Source organism: Bos javanicus, chromosome 3 (assembly GCF_032452875.1).
Source record: "Bos javanicus breed banteng chromosome 3, ARS-OSU_banteng_1.0, whole genome shotgun sequence".
Lineage (NCBI taxonomy): Eukaryota > Metazoa > Chordata > Mammalia > Artiodactyla > Bovidae > Bos > Bos javanicus.
In genome coordinates, this window is record NC_083870.1 from 18,956,650 (window position 1) to 18,983,230 (window position 26,581).

The following is a 26,581-nucleotide window of genomic DNA, read 5'->3' on the forward strand; positions in this document are numbered from 1 at the left end:
GCGCCTCAGTTAAAGAGGAAGAGCAGGCGGGTGGGTAGCTGCGTGTGTGAGTCTGCTTTTACCTCAGCTGGTGCGAGCCAGCTCCCTTACTTCTGGGAGCCATGCTGAGGAGCTGCACCGCAGGACTTCGCTCGATCTGGGCTCTGCGCGGCTGGCCGGAAGGCGCGCCCCGGCTATCGATGGATCTGCAACCCGCGCGGGTGAGTCCAGGTAGCCGGGCAGCGAAAATGGGCAGAAAGGCAGGACTTTTTCGTCAGGAACTAGCCTGTGATAAAGGGGTATGCTGCTGCTACTGGTGCTAAGTCGCTTCAGTCGTGTCCGACTCTGTGTGACCCCATAGACAGCAGCCCACTAGGCTCCTCTATCCCTGGGATTCTCCAGGCAAGAACACTGGAGTGGGTTGCCATATCCTTCTCCAATGCATGAAAAGTGAAAAGTGAAAGTGAAGTCGCTCAGTCGTGCCCAACTCTTAGCGACCTCATGGACTGCAGCCTACCAGGCTCCTCCATCCATGGGATTTTCCAGGCAAGAGTACTGGAGTGGGTTGCCATTGCCTTCTCCGGATAAGGGGTAATGTTCAGCTGTTTATCCCTTTCCTCAGCCAACTGACCTCAGAATGAAAGCTAACATTAGCTCCAAAAGGTATCAGTATTAACAAGGTCACCGGATCCTTCAGTCTTGAGAGTCAATCCATAAGAAACTGGACAGAAGGGTGACACGGTTTTGAGGCAGTGTGCAGGATGCTTGAATCGCATCTGCAAGTCAAAGTATACCACTACTACTAATAAAGAAGGGTTATGACTTAAGCAAGGTCACGTGCTTAAGAAAACACGTGGTAGAGTTGGAATCTGAACCTAAGCAGTCTGGCAAATAACCATTACCTTATACCCTCAGGAGGATCAGTTTCCTCAAGTTTAATACTTGTTACAAGATTTACATGAGATAAGGCAAGTATGTAACAGCAGTGTCTGGCGTTAGTATTAAATATTGTTGTTGTGAAGTCGCTAAGTCCTGTCTGACTCTTGTGACCCCATGGACTGTAGCCCGCCAGGCTCCTCTGGCCATGGGGTTTCCCAGGCAAGAATACTGGAGTGAGTTGCCATTTCCTTCTCCAGATCTTCCTGATCCAGGGATGTCGCCTGCATCTCCTGCATTGGCTTCTTTACCCCTGGGCCACCAGGGATGCCCTAAATAACTCTGGCCTGTTGGAGAACTGTTTCCTCCTCTACGTACCCTTAGTACTCTCACATTGTTTTTGTTGTTCAGTCACTGTCATATCTGACTCTTTGGGACTCCATGGACTGTAGCACAGCAGGCTTCCTTGTCCTTCACAATCTCCTTAGGTTTGCTCAGACTCATGTCCATTGAGTTGATGATGCCATCCAACCATCTTATACTCTGTTGCCCCCTCCTCCTCCTGAATCTTTCCTAGGATCAGGGTCTTTTCCAATGACTTGACTCTTGCATCAGGTGGCCAAAGTATTGGAGCTTCAGCTTCAGCATCAGTCCTTCCAATGACTATTCAGGATTAATTTCCTTTAGTATTGACTGGTTTAATCTCCTTGCTGACCAAGAGACTCTCAATAAATAAATATTGCCTGTTCTTATATCCCTATGTTTTGATTCATTGATATATTCAATTAATATTAATCAAGCACTAACAATATGCCAGACATCAGTTTCTAATGCTGTAAAGATGAATAAGAAACAATGCTTTCAGAGAGCTCAAGTCTAATTTGGGAGAAAGGAATGAAAGTGCAAAATTTTAAAATAAATGTACTAAGGGAAGTACTAAGGGTCCATAGAGGAGGGAACAACTCTGTTTTGAGCATGAACTAAAAGCTGTTGTACCTTGTTTTTATTTTTTTCAACTTAGGCATTTAGGCATTAATATCATAAGTCATTCCCATGTTACAATTTGAAAACACCAATACTAAGAGAACAGAGCACTGGATTCAGATAAATTATCTTTTAGTTATCTTCAAGTTATCTTTAAGCACTTGAAAACTTTAAAAACAGGTGCAGGTAGGGGAGAGGAGACTCAGCAGACTTCCTGAAAGGACAAAGACAAGAACAATATCATTTCACTTTAGTATAGCAATCCAAGATTTCTTTATCTACTAGAGAAAATAAGATTTTCTTTCTTATCATTTTCTACTCAGCAATTAATACAAATATTTGTTGCCTCTCGCCAGCTATATCTAAGGAATATGTAAAAATAATAGTTTATAAGGATACTGACTTAATTCTAGATAATTAAATTAAATTGTACTGCTTAAATTGCCCTCTCTGAAGGAGATCAGTTAGGTGAAAATAATCATTTTAGGCCCTTATAGGACATGCACAAATGGATTCCATTTGTGATAGTTAAAACCATTTTAACATATCTGAAAATGTTAAGAATTTTGAAACAATTGCTATACAGTACTTAGTATTAAGCAGTCTACTTGAATTGAATAATGAAATAATGTTCACTTTGGAAGATTCAAGGTAACTAATAATAATTTACAATAAAATTAGCTTCCCCAATTATTTTAATATTAAAAATAATAGACAATTAACTTAATATTAGTTATTGCAGAGCACATGCTTCTCATTGCAGTGGCTTCTTTTGTTGTGAAGCACAGGCTCCAGTGTGTGTAGGCTTCAGTCATTGCAGCACACAGGCTCAGTAGTTGTGGTTCCCAGGCTCTAGCATGGGCTTAGTAGTTGTGATGCACTGGCTTAGTTGCGTCGCAGCATGTGGGATCTTTCTGGACCAGGGATCAAACCCATGTCCCCTGCATTGACAGGCAGATTCTTATCCACTGTACCACCAGGGAAGTCCAAGGCTGATACTTTTAATAGAAATATTAATTAGTGTTGTAATGGGATTCTAATGGTATTAGCTGTAGGGAATAAGTAATAATTGATGAAATGAGGATGTTTTATTGATACTTATTTCCCCGATTACTTAAATTTTTCACTAGAAGTCTAAAAATTTGGGGTTGGGTATACAGAAGAGCATTAAGTGTGGGCCATTTATAAGAGCAAAGACATCAAAAGAGTATTTTGAAGTTATAGGCTCATTCCCAGGCTTATGCAGAACATGCTTCTCTTTTCAACGTTGGGTTAAAAAATATCTACAAGACTGTGGTTGGGAGCCTCCAAATAGGGCTATTCAGTAGTCATGTTTCCTTCTTCTGGGCCTTTTGCCTTCTGCCAGTTCTTCTCAATTTTCTAGAGACAGGAAATGATACTTCATTCCACTTATCACCATCTGAAGGCATTCAGGATTATCTTGAATAAGTGGTTCAGTTTGTACTGTTTTACTTAAATTCTTTGTTATAAGTGGAAACCTGACTTTGACAAGAAAAAGTGAAAGTCGCTCAGTCGTGTCCGACACTGCAACCCCATGGACTGTACAGTCCATGGAAATCTCCAGGCCAGAATACTGGAGTGGGTAGCCTATCCCTTCTCCAGCAGATCTTCCTGACCCAGGAATCGAACTGGGGTCTCCTGCATTGCAGGCGGATCTTTACCAGCTGAGCTACCAGGGAAGCCCATAACAAGGATGTCAGCCATAAATGGCTGCCGATTAGGTTCACCATATTTTAACCACCAGACTGTGTGCTGTGTGCTTAGTCACTCAGTTGTGTCCGACTATTTGTGCCCCATGGACTGTTACCCGCCAGGCTCCTCTGTCCATGGAATTCTCCAGGCAAGAATACTGGAGTGGGTTGCCATGCCCTTCTCCAGGGGATCTTCCCAACACAGGGATCAAACCCAGGCCTCCAGCATTGCAGGTGGATTCTTTACTGTTTGAGCCACCAGGGAAGCCTGATCCTCTGCTCTCACAGTCAGAGTGTCCTGGTTGAGGAGATGTGTAACTCGCTTGGCATCAAGTTGCAGACATTCATCAGTTTTATACAGTTCAATAAAATGCTGATGAATAAAGTCATCTGCTATTTCTTTCAGTTCGGGACAGTCTAGACACTCTGCTAGCACACTTAAACTGAGACAGTTTGAAGCATCAGCTTGTTCTTCCAAAAAATCAATACACAAACTTCCCTGGGGTCCAGTGGTTAAGAATCTGCCTGCTAATGCAGGGGACATGGGTTTGATCCCTGCTCAGGGATGATTCCACATGCCATGGGGTAATTGAGCCCATGCTCTGGAGTCTGCAGGCTACAAGTTCTGAACCCACATGCCACAGCTATTGAAGCCCAAGCACCCTGGAGCCCATGCTGTGCAACAAGAGAAGCCATCGCAATGAGAAACCCTGCTTACCTCAACTAAAGAGTAGCCCCCACTAGCTGCAACTAGAGAAAGCCCACATGTAGCAACAAAGACCCAGCACAGCCAAGAAAAGAAATCAAATTTTCTTCACAGGTTCAGTCTGGTACTAGTTGGCTGCATCTAACAAAGACTGAACATTGTTGCTATTCACAGAAATTCTCATGGTATAAGCAAATTCCACAAGTTATTTGATAATGTCAGATGCAGCAGCTTTGAGTTCTATTTCAAAGGTCTGTGATTCAAGCATGTGAGTTGTGAGCATAAAGTTTAAAAAAATGACTGGCTGCACCAAGGACAACATGATGAGGTACCTTTCGTTCCTGGACCATAAGAATCACATCACACAATGTTTTCTTTGTATTTATGTAGCTTGTCAACAAGGCTCTGCAGTCAGTTTCTCCCAGCATGATTGCAAGTTGACCCTGGGTATAAATCCCTGGGTAGACTGTAGATTCAACTATAGTTGGGTAGTGAATTTAAATCACTATTTCTGAATGTTATTCATGATACTGATGAAGCCAGCCAATTTGGCAAATTTCTTCTCACTGGGGCCTCTTTACCAAATACTGAGGCTGAGAGAATGCTGCTGCAATGCCCTGCTCCCCAACAGGCAAGCAAGCCAATGTGGTAGGACATGGCCCAACCACCCACTCAAGCTCTCCAGAGACAACAACACAGGCTTTACAGCATTTCCCTTAGAACCAGAGCCCAGCCAACTTACTTTTAAAGAATAAAGAGTGCAGATCCGTTATTAATCCTGTGTCATCACTAACTCAGTGGACATGAACTTGAGCAAACTCCAGGAGATATGGAGGACAGAGGAGCCTGGCATGCTGCAGTCCATGAGGTCATACAGTCAGACGTGACTTAGGGACTGAACCATACCACCATCTTACACACTGGAAAAGCAAAATGTCCTGTGCTAATCTCACAGCAAAGATAGATTCATTTCTTTATATGTTGGTGTCTGGTAGTCTATGTTGGGAATATTTAACAATATTTATGGGCTTCGTAACAGTAGTATTTACAGGCTTTACAAATCATGCCTCTTTTGGTCCAGTAACTTAATCTTAAAAGGAGATACATTAAAAAGTTGTAACTTAAGCCCCACTTGAAACACACATAATCCAACATCTAGCAAGACCTTTCCCCTTTTCAGGGCAACAAAAAGTAGTGATTATCCCTAACATTTATCCCTCATGCACAGAGTCTGTGCTGTGAATTTATAGGTACCTTTGCTTCTAAGTATCACTTAGTTCTCATCTCCTTGAACTGAAACTTTCATTATTTTTTTTCCCACAATATCATAGTGTTCATCTGTGGTCCCAAACTCAACATTCCCCAAACTAAAATTAATGGTTCCATTCCTACTTTCCATCTCCTGACATTCACACAAACATTAACAAAAACCTCCTCTTTCTTTTCCTTCTGTCCACTCCAGTCTTCAAACCACAAGTCAGGAATTATCCAATTCTGACCAACCTAGATAGCATATTCAAAAGCAGAGACATTACTTTGCCAACAAAGGTTCATCTAGTCAAGGCTATGGTTTTTCCTGTGGTCATGTATGGATGTGAGAGTTGGACTGTGAAGAAGGCTGAGCGCCGAAGAATTGATGCTTTTGAACTGTGGTGTTGGAGAAGACTCTTGAGAGTCCCTTGGACTGCAAGGAGATCCAACCAGTCCATTGTGAAGGAGATCAGCCCTGGGATTTCTTTGGAAGGAATGATGCTAAAGCTGAAACTCCAATACTTTGGCCACCTCATGTGAAGAGTTGACTCATTGGGAAAGACTCTGATGCTGGGAGGGATTGGGGGCAGGAGGAGAAGGGGACGACAGAGGATGAGATGGCTGGATGGCATCACTGACTCGATGGACCTGAGTTTGAGTGAACTCCGGGAGTTGGTGATGGACAGGGAGGCCTGGCGTGCTGCGATTCATGGGGTCGCAAAGAGTCAGACACGACTGAGCGACTGATCTGACTGATTTCTACTTTCTCTTCTCCCATGATCAGTCAGTCTCTACAACCCTTGGTCCCAATATCCTAGATATCTCTTAAATCTTTTTCATTCCTTTCTACCTAGTTCAGCTTCTGACCATATTTCTCCTGAATCTCTGCAACAGTCTTTTAACTGGTTTCCTTACCATTGCTTCTCACCTTACAATTTATCCTTTACATCAGAGGGAGCTTTCTAAAACCTCAGTTCATGCTACTGCTTTGCTTAAAACTCCCTAAGGCACTCCATAATGGAAAAAAAGTACTTTGCTACTCAATTGGCTTGTATTCTTCATGATTCTTTACAGACTTCTTTTCTTTAAATAGCTTCATCCTAGGCAATAACACTTACGAAATCAGTGTGATGCACTATTTATGTCCTTTTATAATATTAATTTTAAAATACACGCCTTATTGTTGTATTGTTGTACCTAAAATCGTCTTTCCTATTGACCTTTTGAAACATTAACCTAGAAGATGAAATCTAAGCTTTCGTTAAAGCCAAAGAGCCACTATAGTGTCACCCCTCTTCTGTTGTGCCATCCCCATCTTGCTACTGTTCTTTGTACCTTTCAGCCATAAAAACTGAAATCCTAGCATTTCCCCATATTTCTCTGCCTTTGCTTGGAGCAGCCTGCCTGTTGTTTCTTTAGTGAACTTTTCATCCTTTAGAAACCACCTATATCAGTTCTCATCTTTTTGAAGTTTTACCTAAAAGTCACTTCTTCTGCATCTGTATCTACTTCTGTTGTAGCATTTTTCACACTCAAGGCTACAAGCACTTGAGGACCGGATCTAAGTCTTCTTTCTTTATGTTACCTGTACCTGGCCCAGAACCAGAGCATATAGTAGGACTCAAAAAAGTTTGTTGCAGGACTTCCCTGGCGGTCCAGTGGCTAAGATTCCACACTTCCACTGCAGGGGACGTAGGTTCCATCCCTGGTCGGGGAACTAAGATCCCACATGCCATACAGTGTGGCCCTAAAAAAGGGGGGAAAAAAGCTTGTTACGTTCATCTGAACCCCCTCAGACTTCAAAGTTAAAATCAGACAGGAGAAACTCCTAAACTCATTCTATGAGGCCACCATCACCCTGATACCAAAATCAGACAAAGATGCTACAAAAAAAGAAAATTACAGGCTAATATCACCAATGAACTTTGATACAAAAATTCTAAACAGAATTGAACAACACATTTAAAAGATCATACATCATGGTCAAGTGGGCTTTATTCCAGGGATGCAAGGATTCTTCAGTATATACAAATCAATGTGATATACCATATTAACAGATTGAAAGATAAAAACCATATGATCATCTCAACAGATGCAGAGAAAGCTTTTGATAAAATTGAACACCGATTTATCATAAAAAACTATTCTCCAGAAAGTAGGCATGGAAGGAAAATATTCAACATAATAAAAGCCATATACAACAAACCCAGAGCAAACACTATTCTCAACAGTGAAACCTGAAAACATTTCCTCTAAAATCAGAAACAAGACAAGGGTGCCCACTCTTGCCACTATTATTCAGTGTAGTTTGGGAAGTCCTGGCTGCTTCTCAATCAGAGAAGAAAAAGAAATGAAAGAAATCTAGATTAGAAAAAAAGAAGTAAAACTCTTACTGTTTGCCGATGAAATGAGACTATACATAGAAAGCCATAAGGATGCCACCAGAAAATTACTAGAGCTAATCAATGAATATAGTAATATTGCAGGATGTAAAATTAACACACAGAACTCCCTTGCATTCCTATACACTAACAATGAAAAATCAGAAAGATAAATTAAGGAAACAATCCTATTCACCATTGCAACTAAAAGAATAAAATACCTAGGAAAGTCTACCTAAAGAGACAAAAGACAAAAGACAAAAAGTTTTCAGCATGCAGAAAACTATCAAACAGTGATGAAAAAAAATCAAAGGTGACACAAACAGATGGAGAGATATATCATGTTCTTGGATTGGAAGAGTCAATATTGTGAAAATGACTATGCTACCTGAAGCAATCTATAAATTCAATGCAATTCTATCAAACTACCAATGATATTTTTCACAGAACTAGAACAAATAATTTCACAATTTGTATGGAAACACAAAAGACCCTGAATAGCTAAAGTAATCCTGAGACTGAAGGATGAAACTGGAGGAGTCAACCTTCCTGACTTCAAACTATACAACAAAGCTACAGTCATCAGGACAGTATGGCATTGGAACAAAAACAAATATATGGAACAAACAAAAAACAAACAGTGGAACAAGATAGAAAGCCCAGAGATGAATCCACCCACCTATAGGCACCTTATCTTTGACAAAGGAGGCAAGAATATACAATTGATATTATACATATTTCAATGCCATTCTCCCAAATCATCCCACCCTCGCCCTCTCCCACAGAGTCCAAAAGACTGTTCTATACATCAGTGTCTCTTTTGCTGTCTCGTATACAGGGTTATTGTTACCATCTTTCTAAATTCCATATATATGCATTAGTATACTGTATTGGTGTTTTTCTTTCTGGCTTACTCCACTCTGTATAAATAGGCTCCAGTTTCATCCACCTCATTAGAACTGATTCAAATGTATTCTTTTTAATGGCTGAGTAATGCTTCATTGTGTATATGTACCACAGCTTTCTTATCCATTCATCTGCTGATGGACATCTAGATTGCTTCCATATCCTGGCTATTATAAACAGTGCTGTGATGAACATTGGGGTACACGTGTCTCTTTCAATTCTGGTTTCCTCAGTGTGTATGCCCCAGTCCAGGTTCGATGCAGGATACTGGATGCTTGGGGCTGATGCACTGGGATGACCCAGAGGGATGGTATGGGGAGGGAGGAGGGAGGAGGGTTCAGGATGGGGAACACATACGTACCTGTGACCAATTCATTTTGATATATGGCAAAACCAATACAATATTGTAAAGTTAAATAAAATAAAATAAAAGAAGTCAGTAAACAGAATCAAGTCCAAAAAAAAAAAAAAGAATATACAATTGAGAAAAGACAATATCTTCAATAAGTGGTGCTGGGAAAACTGGACAGGTACATGTAAAACACTGAAATTAAAATACTTCCTAACACCATACACAAAAATAAATTCAAAAGGAATTAAAGACCTATATATAAGACTAGAAACTATAAAACTCTTAGAGGAAAACATAGGCAGAACACTCTGACACAAATCACAGCAAGATCCTCTATGATCCACCTCCTAGAGTAATGGAAATAAAAACAAAAATAAATAAATAGGACCTACTTAAACTTAAAAGCTTTTGCACAGTGAAAGAAACTATTAACAAGGTGAAAAGACAGCCCTCAGAATGGAAGAACACAATGGCAAATGAAACAACTGACAAAGGATTAATCTCTAAAATATATCAACAGCTATTGCAGCTCCATACCAGAAAAACAAACAATCCAATCAAAAAGTGGGCAGAAGACCTGAAGAGATATTTTTCCAAAGAAGACATACAGATGGCTAATAAACACGTGAAAAGATGCTCAACATTGCTCATTATTAAAGAAAGGCAAATCAAAATTACAATGAGGTGTCACCTTTCACCGGTTGGAATGGCCATCAAAAAAATCTACAAACAGTGAATGCTAGAGGGGGTGTAGAGAAAAGGAACCCTCTTGCACTGTTGATGGAATGTGAATTGATACAGACACTATGGAGAACAGTATGGAGGTTCCCTAAAAAAACTAGGAATAAAACTACCATATGACCCAGCAATCAGGCATATACCCTGAAGGAAACCATAACTGAAAAAGACACATGTACCCTAATGTTCACTGCAGCACCATTTACAATATCAGGACATGGAAGCAACCTTGGTGTCCATCAACAGATGAATGGATAAAGAAGCTGTGGTACATGTAACAATGGAATATTACTTAGCTATAAAAAGGAATGTATTTAAGTCAGTTCTAATGAGGTAGATGAACCTAGAGCCTGTTTTACAGAGTGAAGTAAGTCAGAAAGAGAAAAACAAATATGTAATAACACATATAGATGGAATCTAGAAAGATGGTACTGATGAACCTACTTGCAGGGCACCCAAGGAGACACAGACATAAAGAACAAACTTGTGAACACGGTAGAGAAAGGAGAGGATGAGACGAATTGAGAATAACATTGCAACATATACATTATCATATGTAAAATAGATGGTGAGAATTTGCTGTAAGATTCATGGAGCTCAAATCCATGCTCTGTGACAACCTAGAGGGATGGGATGGGGTGGGAGGTGGAAGGGAGGTTCAAGAGAGAGGGAACAGATGTATACCTATGGCTGATCATGTTGATATGTGGCAGAAACCAACACAATATTATAAAGTAATTACCCTCCAATTAAAAATAAATATTTTTAAAAGTCAGGTGGGAGAGCCCAGGATCAAGGAAGTCATTCTAATTCCTAGAAGTCTTCTATTATCTCTATTGCACTGGTCCATAAAAGGATGCTAGAACTGATCAAACCTAGAGTTTCTTATTTTGAAGGAAAACTATAGATGAGGTAAACCCAAATTCACAACTCCAAAGCTTACACATCCTATACTATCTCTCAGTTGACAAGTATTGGTCAATATACACTAATTATGACTAATTGTGTCTGTTATGTTACTTGCAGAATTTACGTACTTTAAAAACTACACAATTGGAACTAAATTCTAAGGAAATAATCCAAAGTAGAGAAAATACCATATTCATAATGTTCCAATGGTCCTTTTCATTTAAAGCAGCAAAAGATTGGAAACAATTTACATGTACAATTTAAATGGTTGAGTAAAATATAGTATATCATTTTAAAGGACTATTTTTCTGCTGTTGAAAATGGTGATAACAGATTAAGGACATGAGGAAGTCAACACTAAAGAATTTTAAGTGATGAGGTAAAAGGAAAAATTATATTTCTTACTGAGATTACAAGTATACTAAGAAAAGTTACAAAAATTTGGAGGAAATATATCAAAATTTTACCATTAGTTATATTAATATGAAGAGATAATACATGGGTTAAAGTTTTTTTTGTTTTTCTTTACTTTCCTTACCAAAATTTTTGAGCTGAAAATGTGAAGGGACAAGGCAATCCAAAACCATAGAAAAAAAAAAAAAACAAAGGTACAAGTATTGGGCTAGGGAGTGGAGTAGTCTCAGTCGTACTCATATTTCCCCTCATGAAGTCAAGACTTTTTTATAGCTAGAAAGTTTTTAGTTCCATAGAGTTCTTAAGACAGGCTCCCTAAATTCTTACCATTTGATCAGGACCCAACCCTGAGGTCAGCAGAAGCCTATTTGCTGGTTATTCCATCACAGTAAGTGTGCCTCCCTGTATGCTGGGTGTAGTCCAAGTGTTGTAGGTACTTTGAATCTGAATGACTTGGTAAGGGTGACTGGAAGTAGAATACTACAGAGGTGATAGCTTCTGCAATCTTAATGTTCTAGGACTTCTGCACAAGTCACAGTAACTGATTTTCCTTTGTGGTGCCTGTGGACATTTGCTTTGTTCAGCTCCTTTGCAGGCGACACTTTGTCCCTCATCCTCCAGGGCCGCTGCACCTTTCCACCTGCTGCGTGGGCACGGGTGTGGTAGCAGTGCTGAATGCTACAGGGAAATGGCACTGGTGGAAGCTGTGGTTATTGTGACACCACAAAGGAGAACTTTTCTCCTCCAACCTCCTCCTCCTCTTTCTTTGTGTTGTCTTTCTGTTCTCTTTCTGAAAGAACATTTAGCTCTTTCACTGACTTTGTTGCATAGTTCAGAAACCTGGGATTAGCTCTGGTATTTTTCCTCTTCCCTCACTCTCCTTTATCCAAATAGTCACCAGTTCTGCTTGATGCACTCATAATTTTTCAGCTGAGTTACTCCAGTAGCTTCCGAACAAGGCCCTCTAATTCCAATTTTGAAATCACTCTCCCTATCTTTCATATTATGACCAAATCTGATCTTGTCACTCCCTCGTTTAAAATCCCACCAAGAGCACTGCAGATGCAATTCAAACCAGTTAACTTAATGTGGAAGCATCCCACAGTCAGGCCCTTGCTCCTCCCCTTGTACTGAAACAATGCCAAACTTCCTTGAGGCCTTGTTTCTTTTATTTGTTATTTACTTGTTTGTTGACTGCACTGGTCTTCAGCAGCACACAGGGCTTCTCCTAGTTCTAGCGCACTGTTGCAGGGCTTCTCATTGCAGTCCACTATCATAGTTGCCCCTCAGCATGTGGGTTCTTAGTTCCCCAACTAGGGATCAAACCCAAGTCCCCTGCATTAGAAGGCAGACTCTTAACCACTGGACACCAGGTAAGTCCTGAGCTCCTAGTTTCATCATCTGTAAAATGGGGATATAATTAGTACATACTTCATATGGTTGTTGTAAGGCCCCTCAAAACTGTTTCATGTCTCCTTGCCTTTGCACACAATATTCCTTTGCCTACAATACTCTTTCTGTCTGGCTGATTTCTGCTTGTCTAATTGAATCTAGTGAAGATTCAAGTCAAAGGACCCCCTCCCTGATTACACAATCTGAGATGAATACCTCTCCCCTGTGCTCTGGCTTGCTGTGTGTTTCCCACTGGTAGCACCTTTTACGTAGAGAAAAGTTGTCTGACCTTCATCTTTCTTTATCACCAGTTTCTGGCTCACTTGTGCTTCATTAAGGTTTGAGAAAAAGAACGGGCTCTGCAGACCTGGGCTTAATACCAACTCTGCAACTAGCTAGTTGGATGACTTTGAGCAAATCATTTATCCTCTCAATCTCCCATTTCTCCTAAGGAGGGAGGACCAGGTGATGCTAGAAATTTGTTTCCACTTCAAAATGACAAGCTTTAGGGAAGAGGAAAAGCAGTAAGATAGTCTTAGAAAATAGAATATGTTATAAAATAGGATGTACCTTCCTTTACTCTCCTTTTTCTCCTTTTAGAGGTTGTTCTCTACTGAGAAAGTCATTCATAAGGACTGGGCTCTCCCCAACCCCAGCTGGAGCAAGGACTTAAAACTCCTTTTTGACCAGTTTATGAAGAAATGTGAAGACGGCTCCTGGGAACGTTTGCCTTCATATAAACGTAGATCTACTCAAGAGAGTGAAGACTTCAAGACCTATTTCCTTGGTAGGAACAGCTACTCTCCCATAATATCAAATATCAAATATAAAACTTAAATATCAAATATAAAATTAAGAACAGATTGAAGCACTAGTTATCACTTGAAAAAGGAAGGAAGAACGTGCAGCGGGGGTTGCTATATTCTCCAGTTTTATAGGCCAGAAATCGCAATAAATTTTGCAGATTGTGGGAGAGCATAAAGTGTATTGCCATTAATAAGACTGCCCCCACCATGGCATCATCATCAGCATTAGCAGGAAGGGGCCCCAGAAAGCCTCCACCCTCCCACATTCTCATCACCTTTCTGTCTTGAGGCTGTCATCACTAACCTTAATTTACTATTTATCCCAATATGTGGCTCTGTCCCCCTAGGAAGCTCAGAACACTCAAGTCACCCCCTCATCTCACAGACTCTAAACTCCCATGGCAGACCACCCCACCTCCAACATACACACATGGCACTTCTTGTCCTGTGTGTGTGTGTTTTAATTAATAGATTTTTTTTTTTAGTAGTAGTTTCAGGTCTATAGTGAAAAGAGTGGAAAGTGCAGAGTTCTCAAATATCCCTTACTTCCCTCTGCCAGGTTCCCATTTATTAATATCTTATGATAGTAAAGTATGTTTGTTATGATGATGAGACTGTATTGGTAACATGAACTTAAGTCCATAGTTTACATCAGGGCTCATTCTTTGTGTAATACTTTATGCAGCTGGACAAATGTATAATGACATGTATCATACTGAATAGTTCCACTGCCTTAATAATTCACTGTGTTCCTTCTGTTCATCTCTCCCTCCTCCCTCCAAACCCTTGGTGACCACTGATCTTTTCACTCTCTCCATAATTTCGCTTCTTCCAAAATACATACAGTATGTAGTCTTTTCAGATTGTTTTCTTTCACTTAATAATATGCATTTTTAAGGTATATTTATTTATTTTTTCCATAGTACTTATCTCCATAAGACAATGCTTTGTGTTTTTTTAACGGTTTATCTCTCACCACTAGAGTGTTTGCTTCATAAGGGCAGAGATTTTTATGTGTTTTATTCCCCACTATATCTCCAGTGCTTAGAATAGTACCCGGTACATAGTAAGTGCCTTATACATACTTGTAGGAAGAAGAGAAATAAGAAGGGAGGGAGGAAACACACACCAGGGAACCTGCTTAAGATGCTGTACTTGGTTTTTTGTTTCTATTTTTTACCTAAAACCTCTGCCCTTCTGGAGTAATGAGAGACAAACCACTAAGTAATGAAAACAAAGTAAGTCAGATGGTAATACACGCTGTGAAAAAAATAGATGCACTTCAATAACAACAAAAGAGAGTCCTCATATAGGAATTGGGAGGAACAATGTACAGCCACCTTTTCTACCCATTGCTTTTTTTTTTTTTTTTAAGGAAATTTATTAGCACATATACCTCATGTATACCTGGGAGATACCCAGGGGAAAGTAGTGAGTAACTCCCCTAGATGGTCTAAGCCACTGGGTTAAATACCATTTCAACTAAAGGCAAAAGAAAAGGGTTAGGGATAGGAGGCAGTATGGGGAGATTACCAGGAAAAGATGTAAGTTGTTGCTTTCTCCCTTGAAAAGAGTCTCTTGTGATACAGAGTTTTCTGTCTCTTACTGATACAGAGATGGATATTTCCTTTATATGTAAATTTCTGAGGTTATTGATATTTCTCCCTTGCAAAAAGTTAACATCAGTTGTTTTGTAATAGAGAACATGCTGGGAGCTTCCCCGGTGGCTCAGTTGGTAAAAAATCTGCCTCCAATTTGGGAGACCTGGGTTTGATCCCTGGGTTGGAAAGATCCCTTGGAGAAGGGAGCATCTACACACTCCAGTACTCTGGCCTGGAGAATATCATGGATTGTATAGTCCAGTTCAGTTCAGTTCAGTCGCTCAGTCGTGTCCAACTCTTTGTGACCTCGTGTGCTGCAGCATGCCAGGCCTCCCTGTCCATCACCAACTCCCGGAGTTTACCCAAACTTATGTCCATTGAGTCGGTGATGCCATCCAGCCATCTCATCCTCTGTCATCTCCTTCTCTTCCTGCCTTCAAGGTACTGGAGTTTCAGCTTCAACATCAGTCCTTCCAATTCAGGACTGATTTCCTTTAGGATGGACTGGTTGGATCTCCTTGCAGTCCAAGGGACTCTCAAGAGTCTTCTCCAACACCACAATTCAAAAACATCAATTCTTCAGCACTCAGCTTTCTTTACAGTCCATCTCTCATATGCATACATGACCACTGGAAAACTCATAGCCTTGACTAGACAGACCTTTGTTGACAAAGTAATGTCTCTGCTTTTTAATAATGCTATCTAGGTTGGTCATAACTTTTCTTCCAAGGAGTAAGCGTCTTTTAATTTCATGGCTGCAATCACCATCTGCAGTGATTTTGGAGCCCCCAAAAATTAAGTCTACCACTGTTTCCACTGTTTCTCCATCTATTTGCTATGAAGTGATGGGACCAGATGCCATGATCTTTGTTTTCTGAATGTTGAGCTTTAAGCCAACTTGTTCACTCTTTTCTTTCACTTTCATTAAGAGACTCTTTAGTTCTTCTTCGCTTTCTGCCATAAGTGTGGTGTCATCTGCATATCTGAGGTTATTGATATTTCTCCTGGCAATCTTGATTCCAGCTTGTGCTTCATCCAGCCCAGTCTTTCTCATGATGTACTCTGCATATAAGTTAAATAACAGGGTGCCAATATACAGCCTTGATGTACTCCTTTTCCTATTTGGAACCAGTCTATTGTTCCATGTCCAGTTCTAACTGTTGCTTCTTGACCTGCATACAGATTTCTCAGGAGGCAGGTCGGGTCTGGTATTCCCATCTCTTTCAGAATTTTCCACAGTTTATTGTGATCCACACAGTCAAAGGCTTTGGCATAGTCAATAAAGCAGAAATAGGTGTTTTTCTGAAACTCTCTTCCTTTCTCAATGATCCAACAGATGTTGGCAATTTGATCTCTGGTTCCTCTGCCTTTTCTAAAACCAGCTTGAACATCTGGAAGTTCAGGGTTCACGTACTGTTGAAGCCTGGCTTGGAGACTTTTGAGCATTACTTTGCTAGCGTGTGAGATAAGTGCAATTGTGCAGTAGTCTGAGCATTCTTTGGCATTGCCTTTCTTTGGGATTAGAATGAAAACTGACCTTTTCCAGTCCTGTGGCCACTGCTGAGTTTTCCAAATTTGCTGGCATATTGAGTGCAGCACTTTCACAGCATCATCTTTTAGGATTTCAAAAAGCTCAGCTGGAATTCCATCACCTCCACTAGCTTTTTTCATAGTGATACTTCCTAAGGCCCACTTTTTTCATTCCAGGATGTCTGGCCCTAGTTCAGTGATCACACTATTGTGATTATCTGGGTCGTGAAGATCTTTTTTGTATGCTGCTGCTGCTGCTGCATCGAGTTAGTCGTGTCCGACTCTGTGCGACCCCATAGATGGCAGCCTTGCCACCTCTTCTTAATATTTCTGCTTCTGTTAGGACAATACCATTTATTTCCTTTATTGTGCTTGTTTTTGCATGAAATGTTCCCTTTGTATCTCTAATTTTCTTGAATAGATCTCTACTCTTTCCCATTCTATTGTTTTCCTCTATTTCTTTGCATTGACCACAGAGGAAGCCTTTCTTATCTCTCCTTGCTATTCTTTGGAACTCTGCATTCAAATGGGTAAACCCTTTTCAAAAGGGTATACCTTTTCTCCTTTGCCTTTTGCTTCCCTTCTTTTCATAGCTATTTGTAAGGCCTCCTCAGACAACCATTTTGGCTTTTTGCATTTCTTTTTCTTGGGGATGGTCTTGATCACTGCCTTATGTACAATGTCATGAACCTCTGTCCATAGTTCTTCAGGCACTCTGTCTATCAGATCTAATCCCTTGAATCTATTTGTCACTTCCACTGTATAATCATAAGGGATTTTATTTAGGTCATACCTGAATGATCTAGTGGTTTTCCCTACTTTCTTCAATTTAAGTCTGAATTTGGCAATGCTGCTGCTGCTGCTGCTAAGTCGCTTCAGTCGTGTCCAACTCTGTGCGACCCCATAGACGGCAGCCCACCAGGCTCCCCTGTCCCTGGGATTCTCCAGGCAAGAACACTAGAGTGGGTTGCCATTTCCTTCTCCAACGCATGAAAGTGAAAAGTGAAAATGAAGTCGCTCAGTCGTGTCCGACTCCCAGCGACCCCATGGACTGCAGCCTACCAGGCTCCTCTGTCCATGGGATTTTCCAGGCAAGAGTACTGGAGTGGGGTGCCATTGCCTTCTCCAAATTTGGCAATAAGGAGCTCATAATCTGAGCCACAGTCAGCTCCTGGTCTTGTTTTTGCTGACTGTATAGAGCTTCTTCATCTTTGGCTACAAAGAATATAATCAGTCTGATTTCAGTATTGACCATCTGGTGATGTCCATGTGTAGAGTCTTCTCTTGTGTTACTGGAAGAAGGTGTTTGCTATGACCAGTGTGTTCTCTTGGCAAAACTCTATTAGCCTTTGCCCTGCTTCATTCTGTACTCCAAGGCCAAATTTGCCTGTTACTCCAGGTGTTTCTTTTCTTTCTACTTTTGCATTCCAGTCCCCTATAATAAAAAGGACATCTTTTTTGGGTGTTAGTTCTAGAAGGTTTTGTAGCTCTTCATAGAACTGTTCAGCTTCAGCTTCTTCAATATTACTGGTCGGGGCATAGACTTGGATTACTGTGATATCGAATGGTTTGCCTTGGAAATGAACAGAGATCATTCTGTCATTTTTGAGATTGCATCCAAGTACTGCATGTTGGACTCTTTTGTTGACCATGATGGCTACTCCATTTCTTCTAAGGGATTCTTGCCCTCAGTAGTAGATGTAATGGTCATCTGAGTTAAAGTCACCCATTCCGGTCCATTTTAGTTTGCTGATTCCTAAAATGTCGATGTTCACTCTTAGCATCTCCTGTTTTACCACTTCCAATTTGCCTTGATTCATGGACCTAACATTCCAGGTTCCTATGCAATATTGCTATTTACAGCATTGGATTCTACTTCCATCACAAGTCACATCCACGACTGGGTGTGGTTTTTGCTTTGGCTCCATCTGTTCTTTCTTTCTGGAGTTATTTCTCCACTGATCTCCAGTAGCATACTGGGTGTGTGTGTGTGTGTGTGTGTGTGTGTGTATATATATATATATATATATATATATATATATATATATATATAAAATGCCTAAAATGTATACATTCTTTATTTTTAGAGTCAGCCTTTTTGGTTTCCTACTTGCAACACCCTTTGTATGTTCATTCAGCAACTATCTGTTGAGGATCTGTGCTCTACAAAGCATATTCCTGAAATAAGCCTGAGTGCACAGATAGGGTTCCTGACTTCATGAAGTTTTTACAGATATTTCTCATTTTACTCATTACCTTTTAATCATGTAAACATATCTTTAGGGAGGCATTTGGGGATTGTGATGTTTTGGGGTTGTTTTCTTTTTTCTTTTGGCCATGCTGTGCAACTTCCTGTATCTTAGTTTCCCAGCCAGGATTAGAACCCATGCCATCTGCGGTGGGAACAGAGAGCCCAAACCACTGGGCCAGGAACTTCCCATGATGCTTGTTTGTCTAAGGACCCCAAGTAGGCCCTTAATGTTGCCTAGCCATCGTATTTCATTTTTTCCCTTGTCTCCTCACTCTCCTGCTCTCCTGGATGACTGTCTCCTACCTTCTTTTTCTCAAGCCTTACTCTTAGCTGCTCTTGTCTCCTGTTTCATAGAAAATCAAAGCAATCAGAAGAGAATTTCCAAACAACCCCTGCTTCCTCCCTGTATCTGTGCCTGATGTTCTGCTTTGTCCTGTGGTGAATGAAGTAACCATACGCTAATGAGAGGTCAAGCTGTCGATGTGTGCACTATACCCCTTTGGCCTACTTAAGGACATCCCTTCTCTGCTACATCTTTCTCATCAGTGTACAGACATGCCACATCTCAGTTTCTTTCTTCCTAGTCTCTCTTAAACCCTCTCCAGGCAGACTGTCACTCACACCACTGCATCAGAACTACTGTCACCGATGACCTTCATGTTGCTAACCAGTGACCTCACTTAGCTTTTGGCACAGCTGACGACTCCTTTCTCCTTGAACGTGGCTTCCAAGACACCACATTCTTCTACTTCACTGCCTCTTGACTTTTAGTTTCTTTTGCCGGTTCCTCCTTGTCCCCAAACTTGGTGTTAGGATGCCCCATGTCTCCAATCTTAGTACTCCTTGCTTCACTATACTCTGTTGGTAATCTCATTCAGTCACATGGCTTTAGAGGCCATCCAAAAGATAACTTCCTCATCTAATGGTTGAAATTTAGTGAGTGCGTTCAAATTTTGCTTCCACAATTTAAAGCTGTGTTGCTTTGGGCAAGTAATTTTACCTTTCCTTGCCTCAGTTTCCTCATGGCATTTGCTGAGTACTTCAGTATTTGCTGAAGGAATGAAACAAAAATAAAACCACCTTTACCAAAAAAAATGGTTATTTATAAGTTTCTTTATAGAACTACCAGTATAGAGAGAAATGAGAATTAACCATTTTACAAATAAGGGGGAAATTTAGCAGTTTGTAGTACTAATTCCATTCTAACTATTGAACACCTCACACAATTAATTGAATATACTTAACCAGTACAGTTTGGCTTCTATGCTAATAGATCTACTGAAATTTCTTCACTTAAACCACTAGCAACCTAATTGTCAAATTTGATGGACATTTTTCAGTCCTTACTGTGCTCGATCTAGCTATTAATTTCATTCTCCTTGAAATGTTTTGTCTGTTGGCTTTCACAAACTTCTCTGAGCAATTTTCCCTTTCTCCTTCTATCCACTCTGTAAATATCAGTGGTTTCCAGGGTTCAGTTCCCACCCACATGTTTCTGCTCATCCTTTCATCCAACCTAACTACCCTCTCTTGCCTGAAACTTGACCCTCTCAGACTAGGGAGGAGTTTGAGGTCCTCTCTTCTACCCACACTTGCTTTCAAATCATTACTTCCTCTGCTTCTTAGAAAACCCTATTCCTTTTGAGGTTTATACCTTCTGACTTTATCACCCTCAACTTCCTCTGTCATCTACCAACCTCTCCCTCATATGTTGAGCATTTCAGCACCTGGTTAACTCTTCCTCTCTACCCAGTTCCATACAGTATTCTCGGCAACCCAGCATCCAGATAATGGCTACTTGGTTTATTTACCTCCTCATAAACTTTCTTTTGCACAGCCCCAGCAACATGCTCCTGTAGACATCTTGAGCCTTTTCGTCTTCAGAAAATGCACAACCTCCAAATTCACACATTTAGACATCCTTTTTCTTTTTTTTTTTTTTAATAAATTTATTGCATCCATCACGGGTGTACATGTGTTCCCCATCCTGAACCCCCCTCCCGCCTTCCTCCCCATACCATCCCTCTGGACCATCCCAGTGCACCATCCCCAAGCTTCCTGTATCCTGCATCGAACCTGGACTGGCGATTCAACCTGGACTAGACATCCTTTTTTTGACTACAACCTTTTTCCTACCAGCTTACTTGTGCAAAGGCCCCAAAGAAAAAATTATTTGGCTTCATTAAGACTCATTGAGTCATCTCATTGAGTCCTCTACTTTCTCACTATCTCCATAGCCCTCTTTTATCTGAACTTCTTTAGCGTACTTGTGCAGGATAACCCCAGCCCTGGATGAATCCAGCCATCTGCCACCACGTATTTGCACAGGCCCTCACATAGCTGGAAAAAATCACCCCTCGACTCCGAAAAGTTTGGTGGTTGTGATTTGATAGTGTTTCAGTGATCTTCTCACTCATCTTTTTTTTTTTTAATAGGCTCTCTTTTTTTTTAATTTTTATTTATTTATTCAGTTTTGGTTATGCTGGGTCTTCGTTGCTGTGTGTGCTTTTCTCTAGTTGAGGTGTGGGTTTTTCTCTAGTTGCAGCAAGCAGGGGCTACTCTGTTGCAGTATGCAGGCTTCTCTTGTTGCAGAGCACGGGCTGTATGGCCCACAGGGTTCACTAGTTGCAGAGTGTGGGCTCGGTAGTTGTGGTTCCTGGGCTCTAGATCACAGGCTCAATAATTGTGGCACACGGGCTTAGTTGCTCCTTGGCATGTGGGGTCTTCCCCAGCAGGGATCAAACCTGTGTGCCCTGCATTGGCAGGTAGATTCTTTTACCAGTGAGCCACCAGGGAAGCCCCTCACTCATCTTTCTTATCGGCCTCCTTTCATCCGGCTGTCAGAGATTCTGAATGCAAATTTGATCGTGTTACTCCTCTGCTACCTTCAGTGTTATCTCATGTATTAAAAGACCAGTTCTTCTCAGATTTTAACATGAATATGAAGCAGCTGGGAATCTTGTTAAACTGTAGGTTCAGCTTCAGTAGGTCAGGAGTAGAGCCCAAGAGCCTGCATTTCTAACAGACTTTCCCACCATCTTTTTTCCCTCATTTTTATAAAGTAACCTCAATGTTTAGTAATCTAGACCAGAAGTTCTGAAATCCTAAGTAAAAAATTAGAAAGACTTGATGCTTATCTTATCCTGAAGTCCCAGAATGTCAGAGTTGGGACAAACGTTAGGGGTCATTTGGATTTATCTACTCACTGTGTGGAGAAAATATGGAGAAAGGAGCAAATTCTAGGCCAAAGCTAAGTCACAAAAAATTTTCCAACTCTCAGGACAAGACTCTTTCTACTGTGCCATGAGACTGATTCTCAATTTTAAGTTTCTTTGGCTCTTCAAATCATTCAATTTCTCAACAACTGCTAGAATGAACATAGTGTGTGCCTATGTGCCAGTTGTTGAGCACATGGAGTCCAAAAGACAGGGTGTCTGCCACCAAAGGCTCAAGGCATAAATAACAGGCATCCTTTCTTGTCCTACCCACTTCTCCCAGATCGTCTCATCTCATATCCTTTTCCAAGTTTGTAAATGTAAATCTTATAGCAATAAAGGAAACAGCATTATACATAGCAAATCATGATGAGCTGTAAAAGAAAGCTGAGAGTTTTGGGAATTAAATCTTAAAATGTATATGAAAGAAAAAATATGCCCTTCCCTCAGAGCAGTAGTTTTTAGTCTTTATTTTGAAGTTACCTACATTTTGACTCACAACTCAGAACACACAACTTGTGCACAGTTGTATAACTGAGAAAACATATCTAAATGAGTACACTAGTACTTATCCAGGATATATGTGAAGCATGAGGATTTTTTTTTAAGTTTCTTTTTAAAGTCTTACAACCCACTAACTTGATTTCATGAACCATAATGGTTCTGACCCTGAGTTTCAGACTCAAGCATCATAATCACATTGAATATTGGGTTGAACTGGCTCAGTTTCTGATTCAGTATGATATCTATCTTCTGCTCAGGTTAAACTCATGTCTGCAAGGAAAATTCCTCTACTATTACATTCCTCACTCTCTTCAAATCCCATTTTAACTGCACTTATTTGAAGAAGGATTTCTGTCTATACTTTATTATATTATTCCATATTCCCTTCACATTTATGTACTGTATTTCCTGATTGCCATGTGTTAGTACTTTGTTTTGATTTCATTTATTTTTTACTGTGTCCCCACTTAGACCAATTCCACAGGAACAAATATCCTATATTCTCTTTCTTTGGAACTCTCCCATCCCCTTCGATTTTGCACCTGGCTGGCATTTTAATCAATCATCTATTGACCTGTGATTCTCACAGGGAACAGATATTTGTCTCTGACATGGTGTTTTTCTCATACCTGTTTCTCATGTGCGCATCCATCTGATTGCCCTGCAGACCCAAAGCTTGTGGAAGAAGAACGATTATCACAGGCCCAGCTCTTCACCAGAGGCTTTGAGGATGGCCTGGGCTTTGAATATGTGATATTCAAGAATAATGATGAGAAAAGGACAGTTTGCTTGTTTCAAGGAGGTCCTTATCTGCAAGGAGTACCTGGGTAAGAATGATAGCCTAGAAATGTGGATCTAAGAAGAGTATCGCCTTGTATCAATGGACTACAATAAAGGCATTCAAGTGGTAATATAGATATATATTTACTGACATGGATATATATATAGAGAGAGAGAGAGAGAGATGCAAATTATTGAATGACAAAAGCATAGGACGTAGTGCAAGCATATAATTTTAGAGAGTATCATTAACATGTTAATAATGGTTTGTCACTAGATGGCCTTATAGCCTTCCCTGAAGGTGGCTCAGCAGTAAAGAATCCACCTGCAATGCAGGAGATGTGGGCTTGATCCCTGAGTCAGGAAGATCCCCTGGAGGAGGGCATGACACCCTACTCTAGTATTCTTGTCTGGAGAATCCCATGGATAGAGGAGCCTGGTGGGCTACAGTCCATGGAGTCACAAAGAGTCGGACACGACTGAGCGACTTAGCACACTTTCATCTAGATGTATGCCCAGAAGTGGGATTGCTGGATCATATGGTAACTCTATTTTTAGTTTTCTAAGGATCCTCCATACTGTTCTCCCTAGTGGTTGTACCAACTTGCATTCCCCCCAACAGTATAGGTAAGTTCCCTTCTCTGACCTAGCAGCAGCAGCAGATGGCCTTATAATCTTTAGTTTCTTTTTCTTCTGTTTGTCTGCATTTCCTAAATTTTTAAACAATGATTTATATAGTTTGATAAAAACATAAATTTCCTAAATTGCATTTCAGCTTTTTGCTTACTTGTGACCTGATTATTATTAGGTTCTAGCTTTGTTACAAATACTACAGTATTATGCTATGAACAAAACAAAGGTGAGAAGAACATGAATATAATTTGATATTTAGTACCTTGCATGTGAACTATTAAATAAGTGGAACTTTCAGAAATAAATTATATGGGATGCTTGGATAATTTTTGTCTCTGAAGAGGCTGTTCTCAAAACTTCTGAATACCTTTCTCATTTCCTCCTGTTGTACCTAGATTGCTTCATGGAGGTGCCATGGCAACAATGATAGATATTGCTCTTGGTTCGTGTACTGGCGGAGCTGTCATGACTGCAAATCTCAACATCAATTTTAAAAGGTAAATTCATGGGTATTCTTTACTTCTTAGTTGGATTCCCCAGCAGCAGACCCTGAGAAAAGGATTTCTGTGCAAGAAAGAACGTACTCCGAGAGGAAACTAGCTAGGGCATGGGAGAAGGACAGGGAAGGAAGTCACCCGAGGTTAGGCTCTCAGTCCTGCAAAGGGTAGCTTCATCCTGAACATGCAAAGAATTCCAGAGTGAAATGTGTACCTCGGGATTGTCCCTACCTCAGGCAAGGGAGCTGGAGTCTTCATATTCTCTCACACATTCGTCATAAGAAAAGAACTACCCTGGGACCATAAATTCCCAAGTACTTCTCGCTCACAGTCTTCCAGTAGAGCAGGCTCTAAGAAAAGTATCCAAAAAGCAAAGGGAAAAAAGGATTGAAAGGAATCTGAGTGAAGCACTAAATACCTCTACATAACAAAACATAAGTTTTATATAACATTACACAAAGAAATAAAAGGGCAGCAAGAAAATTTTGGTATCCATTAAAAACAAAGCTCAGCATGATCTTATCTAATTCTTCAATTATGCAGCTATACCTCTACAGTTAATCAAATATTATGGATATTGGCATAAGCATAGAGAAGGAGACCAATAGGGCAGAACAGAGTTTAAAAACAGAGGTTAGTAGAGAAGAGCTCCAAACAAGGTTCTGAGGGTTATTATTTCACACAGTAGGAAGCATGTAGGTAACAAAACATCTCCATATTATATTCCAGAGAGTTGGATGGCTTCTGTTGGATGGCTTCTGTGGCAGTCATCAGGGAGCCATGCTTCATAGATTATGGGTTTATTCATTTTAAGTAATACTTATCCAGGTATGTCCTACTCAGGGCATCCTATAGAAAAAGACTCTTCCCCCCTATCATGTATCATCAGTTTATTTCAGGGGTCAGCATAACTTTTTCTACAAATCTTTTATGCTTTATGGGCCATACAGTCCCTGCAACTACTCAACTCTGCCAGCATAGCACAAAAGCAACCACAGACAATACATAAATAAATGGATAAAGCTGTGTTCCAATAAAATTTTATTTTTAAAACAAGTAGCTGGCCAATGAGACATACTTTGCCAACTCCTGGTCTAATTACCTGCAGGCCCAGTGAGAAAAAATTAGAGTCACTTGCCCCCTGGGAGCGTTTCTCTTTGCTCCCCACAAGACACACACACACACCAAAAAGTTGGAGGCCAGCTGCTTTAACTTCATCCTCCCCAACTGTCAATAATAGTAACTTCAAAATAAAAATAACTTTAACAAGATAGAAACTTATGTGAAAGAAATCTAGTATGGCAGCTCCAGAGATGCAGGCTCTTTCCAGCTCATCTTTTCACAGTTCAGAATGGCAATAAAACCTGTCATCACATGTCCTGCACAGCAGGATTGAGGAATAAGGATAGAGTTGTCTTCTCTCTTTCAAAAAGACTTCTTGTATGTACTGCACAACACACCCATTTAATCTCATTAGCATTAAAAGAGATTGGGAAAGTGGTTCCTTAACTGCTATTACTGTCACCCCAATTAAATTCAGTGTCATCAACTAACACAACTACAGACATTTTTTAAAATTTTATTTATTTTTTGTCTTGGTTGCTGCACGAGGGCTTTCTCTTGTTGCAGCAAGCAGGGGGCTACTCTTTAGTTGCCATATGCAGGCCTGTCATTGCAATGGCTTCTCTTGTTGCAGAGCATGGGCTCTGGGACACACAGGCTTCAGTAAATTGTGGCTTATGAGCTTAGCTGCCCTAGGGGCATGTGGAATCTCCCCAGACCAGTTATCGAACCCATGTCCTTTGCATTGGCATGTAGATTCTTAACCACTGGACCACCTGAAAGTCTACAACTATAGACATATTAATAAATCCACACATAAATAATACAATATAAATTATTTTAAATACTAAAGCACTAATTAAAAACATAATTGGATTTAACTAAACATCAAGTTAGTTTCTTCTAATTATCAAATTATCTCAGTGATTACAAATCTTATTATTTCATCTACACTTAACCTTGTATTTCCCAGGTGGCACTAGTGGTAAAGAACCTGTCTACCAATGCAGGCGGCATAAAAGACATGGGTTTGATCCCTGGATTGGGAAGAGCCCCTGGAGGAGGGCATGGCAACTCACTCCAGTATTCACACCTAGAGAAT

The 26,581-nt window shown here is 40.4% G+C and overlaps 1 protein-coding gene across 1 annotated transcript in view; it reads left to right on the top strand.

Moving 5' to 3' along the window:
* Positions 1-3: 3 nt before the first annotated feature.
* THEM4 (thioesterase superfamily member 4) overlaps positions 4-26,581 on the top strand; it is a 49,346-nt gene continuing 22,768 nt past the window's right edge. Inside the window, exons 1-4 of the mRNA XM_061406459.1 lie at positions 4-200; positions 13,201-13,387; positions 23,175-23,334; positions 24,316-24,417. Coding sequence (XP_061262443.1) covers positions 102-200; positions 13,201-13,387; positions 23,175-23,334; positions 24,316-24,417 — 548 coding nt within the window. The 5' untranslated portion in view covers positions 4-101. The remainder of the gene's footprint in view (positions 201-13,200; positions 13,388-23,174; positions 23,335-24,315; positions 24,418-26,581) is intronic.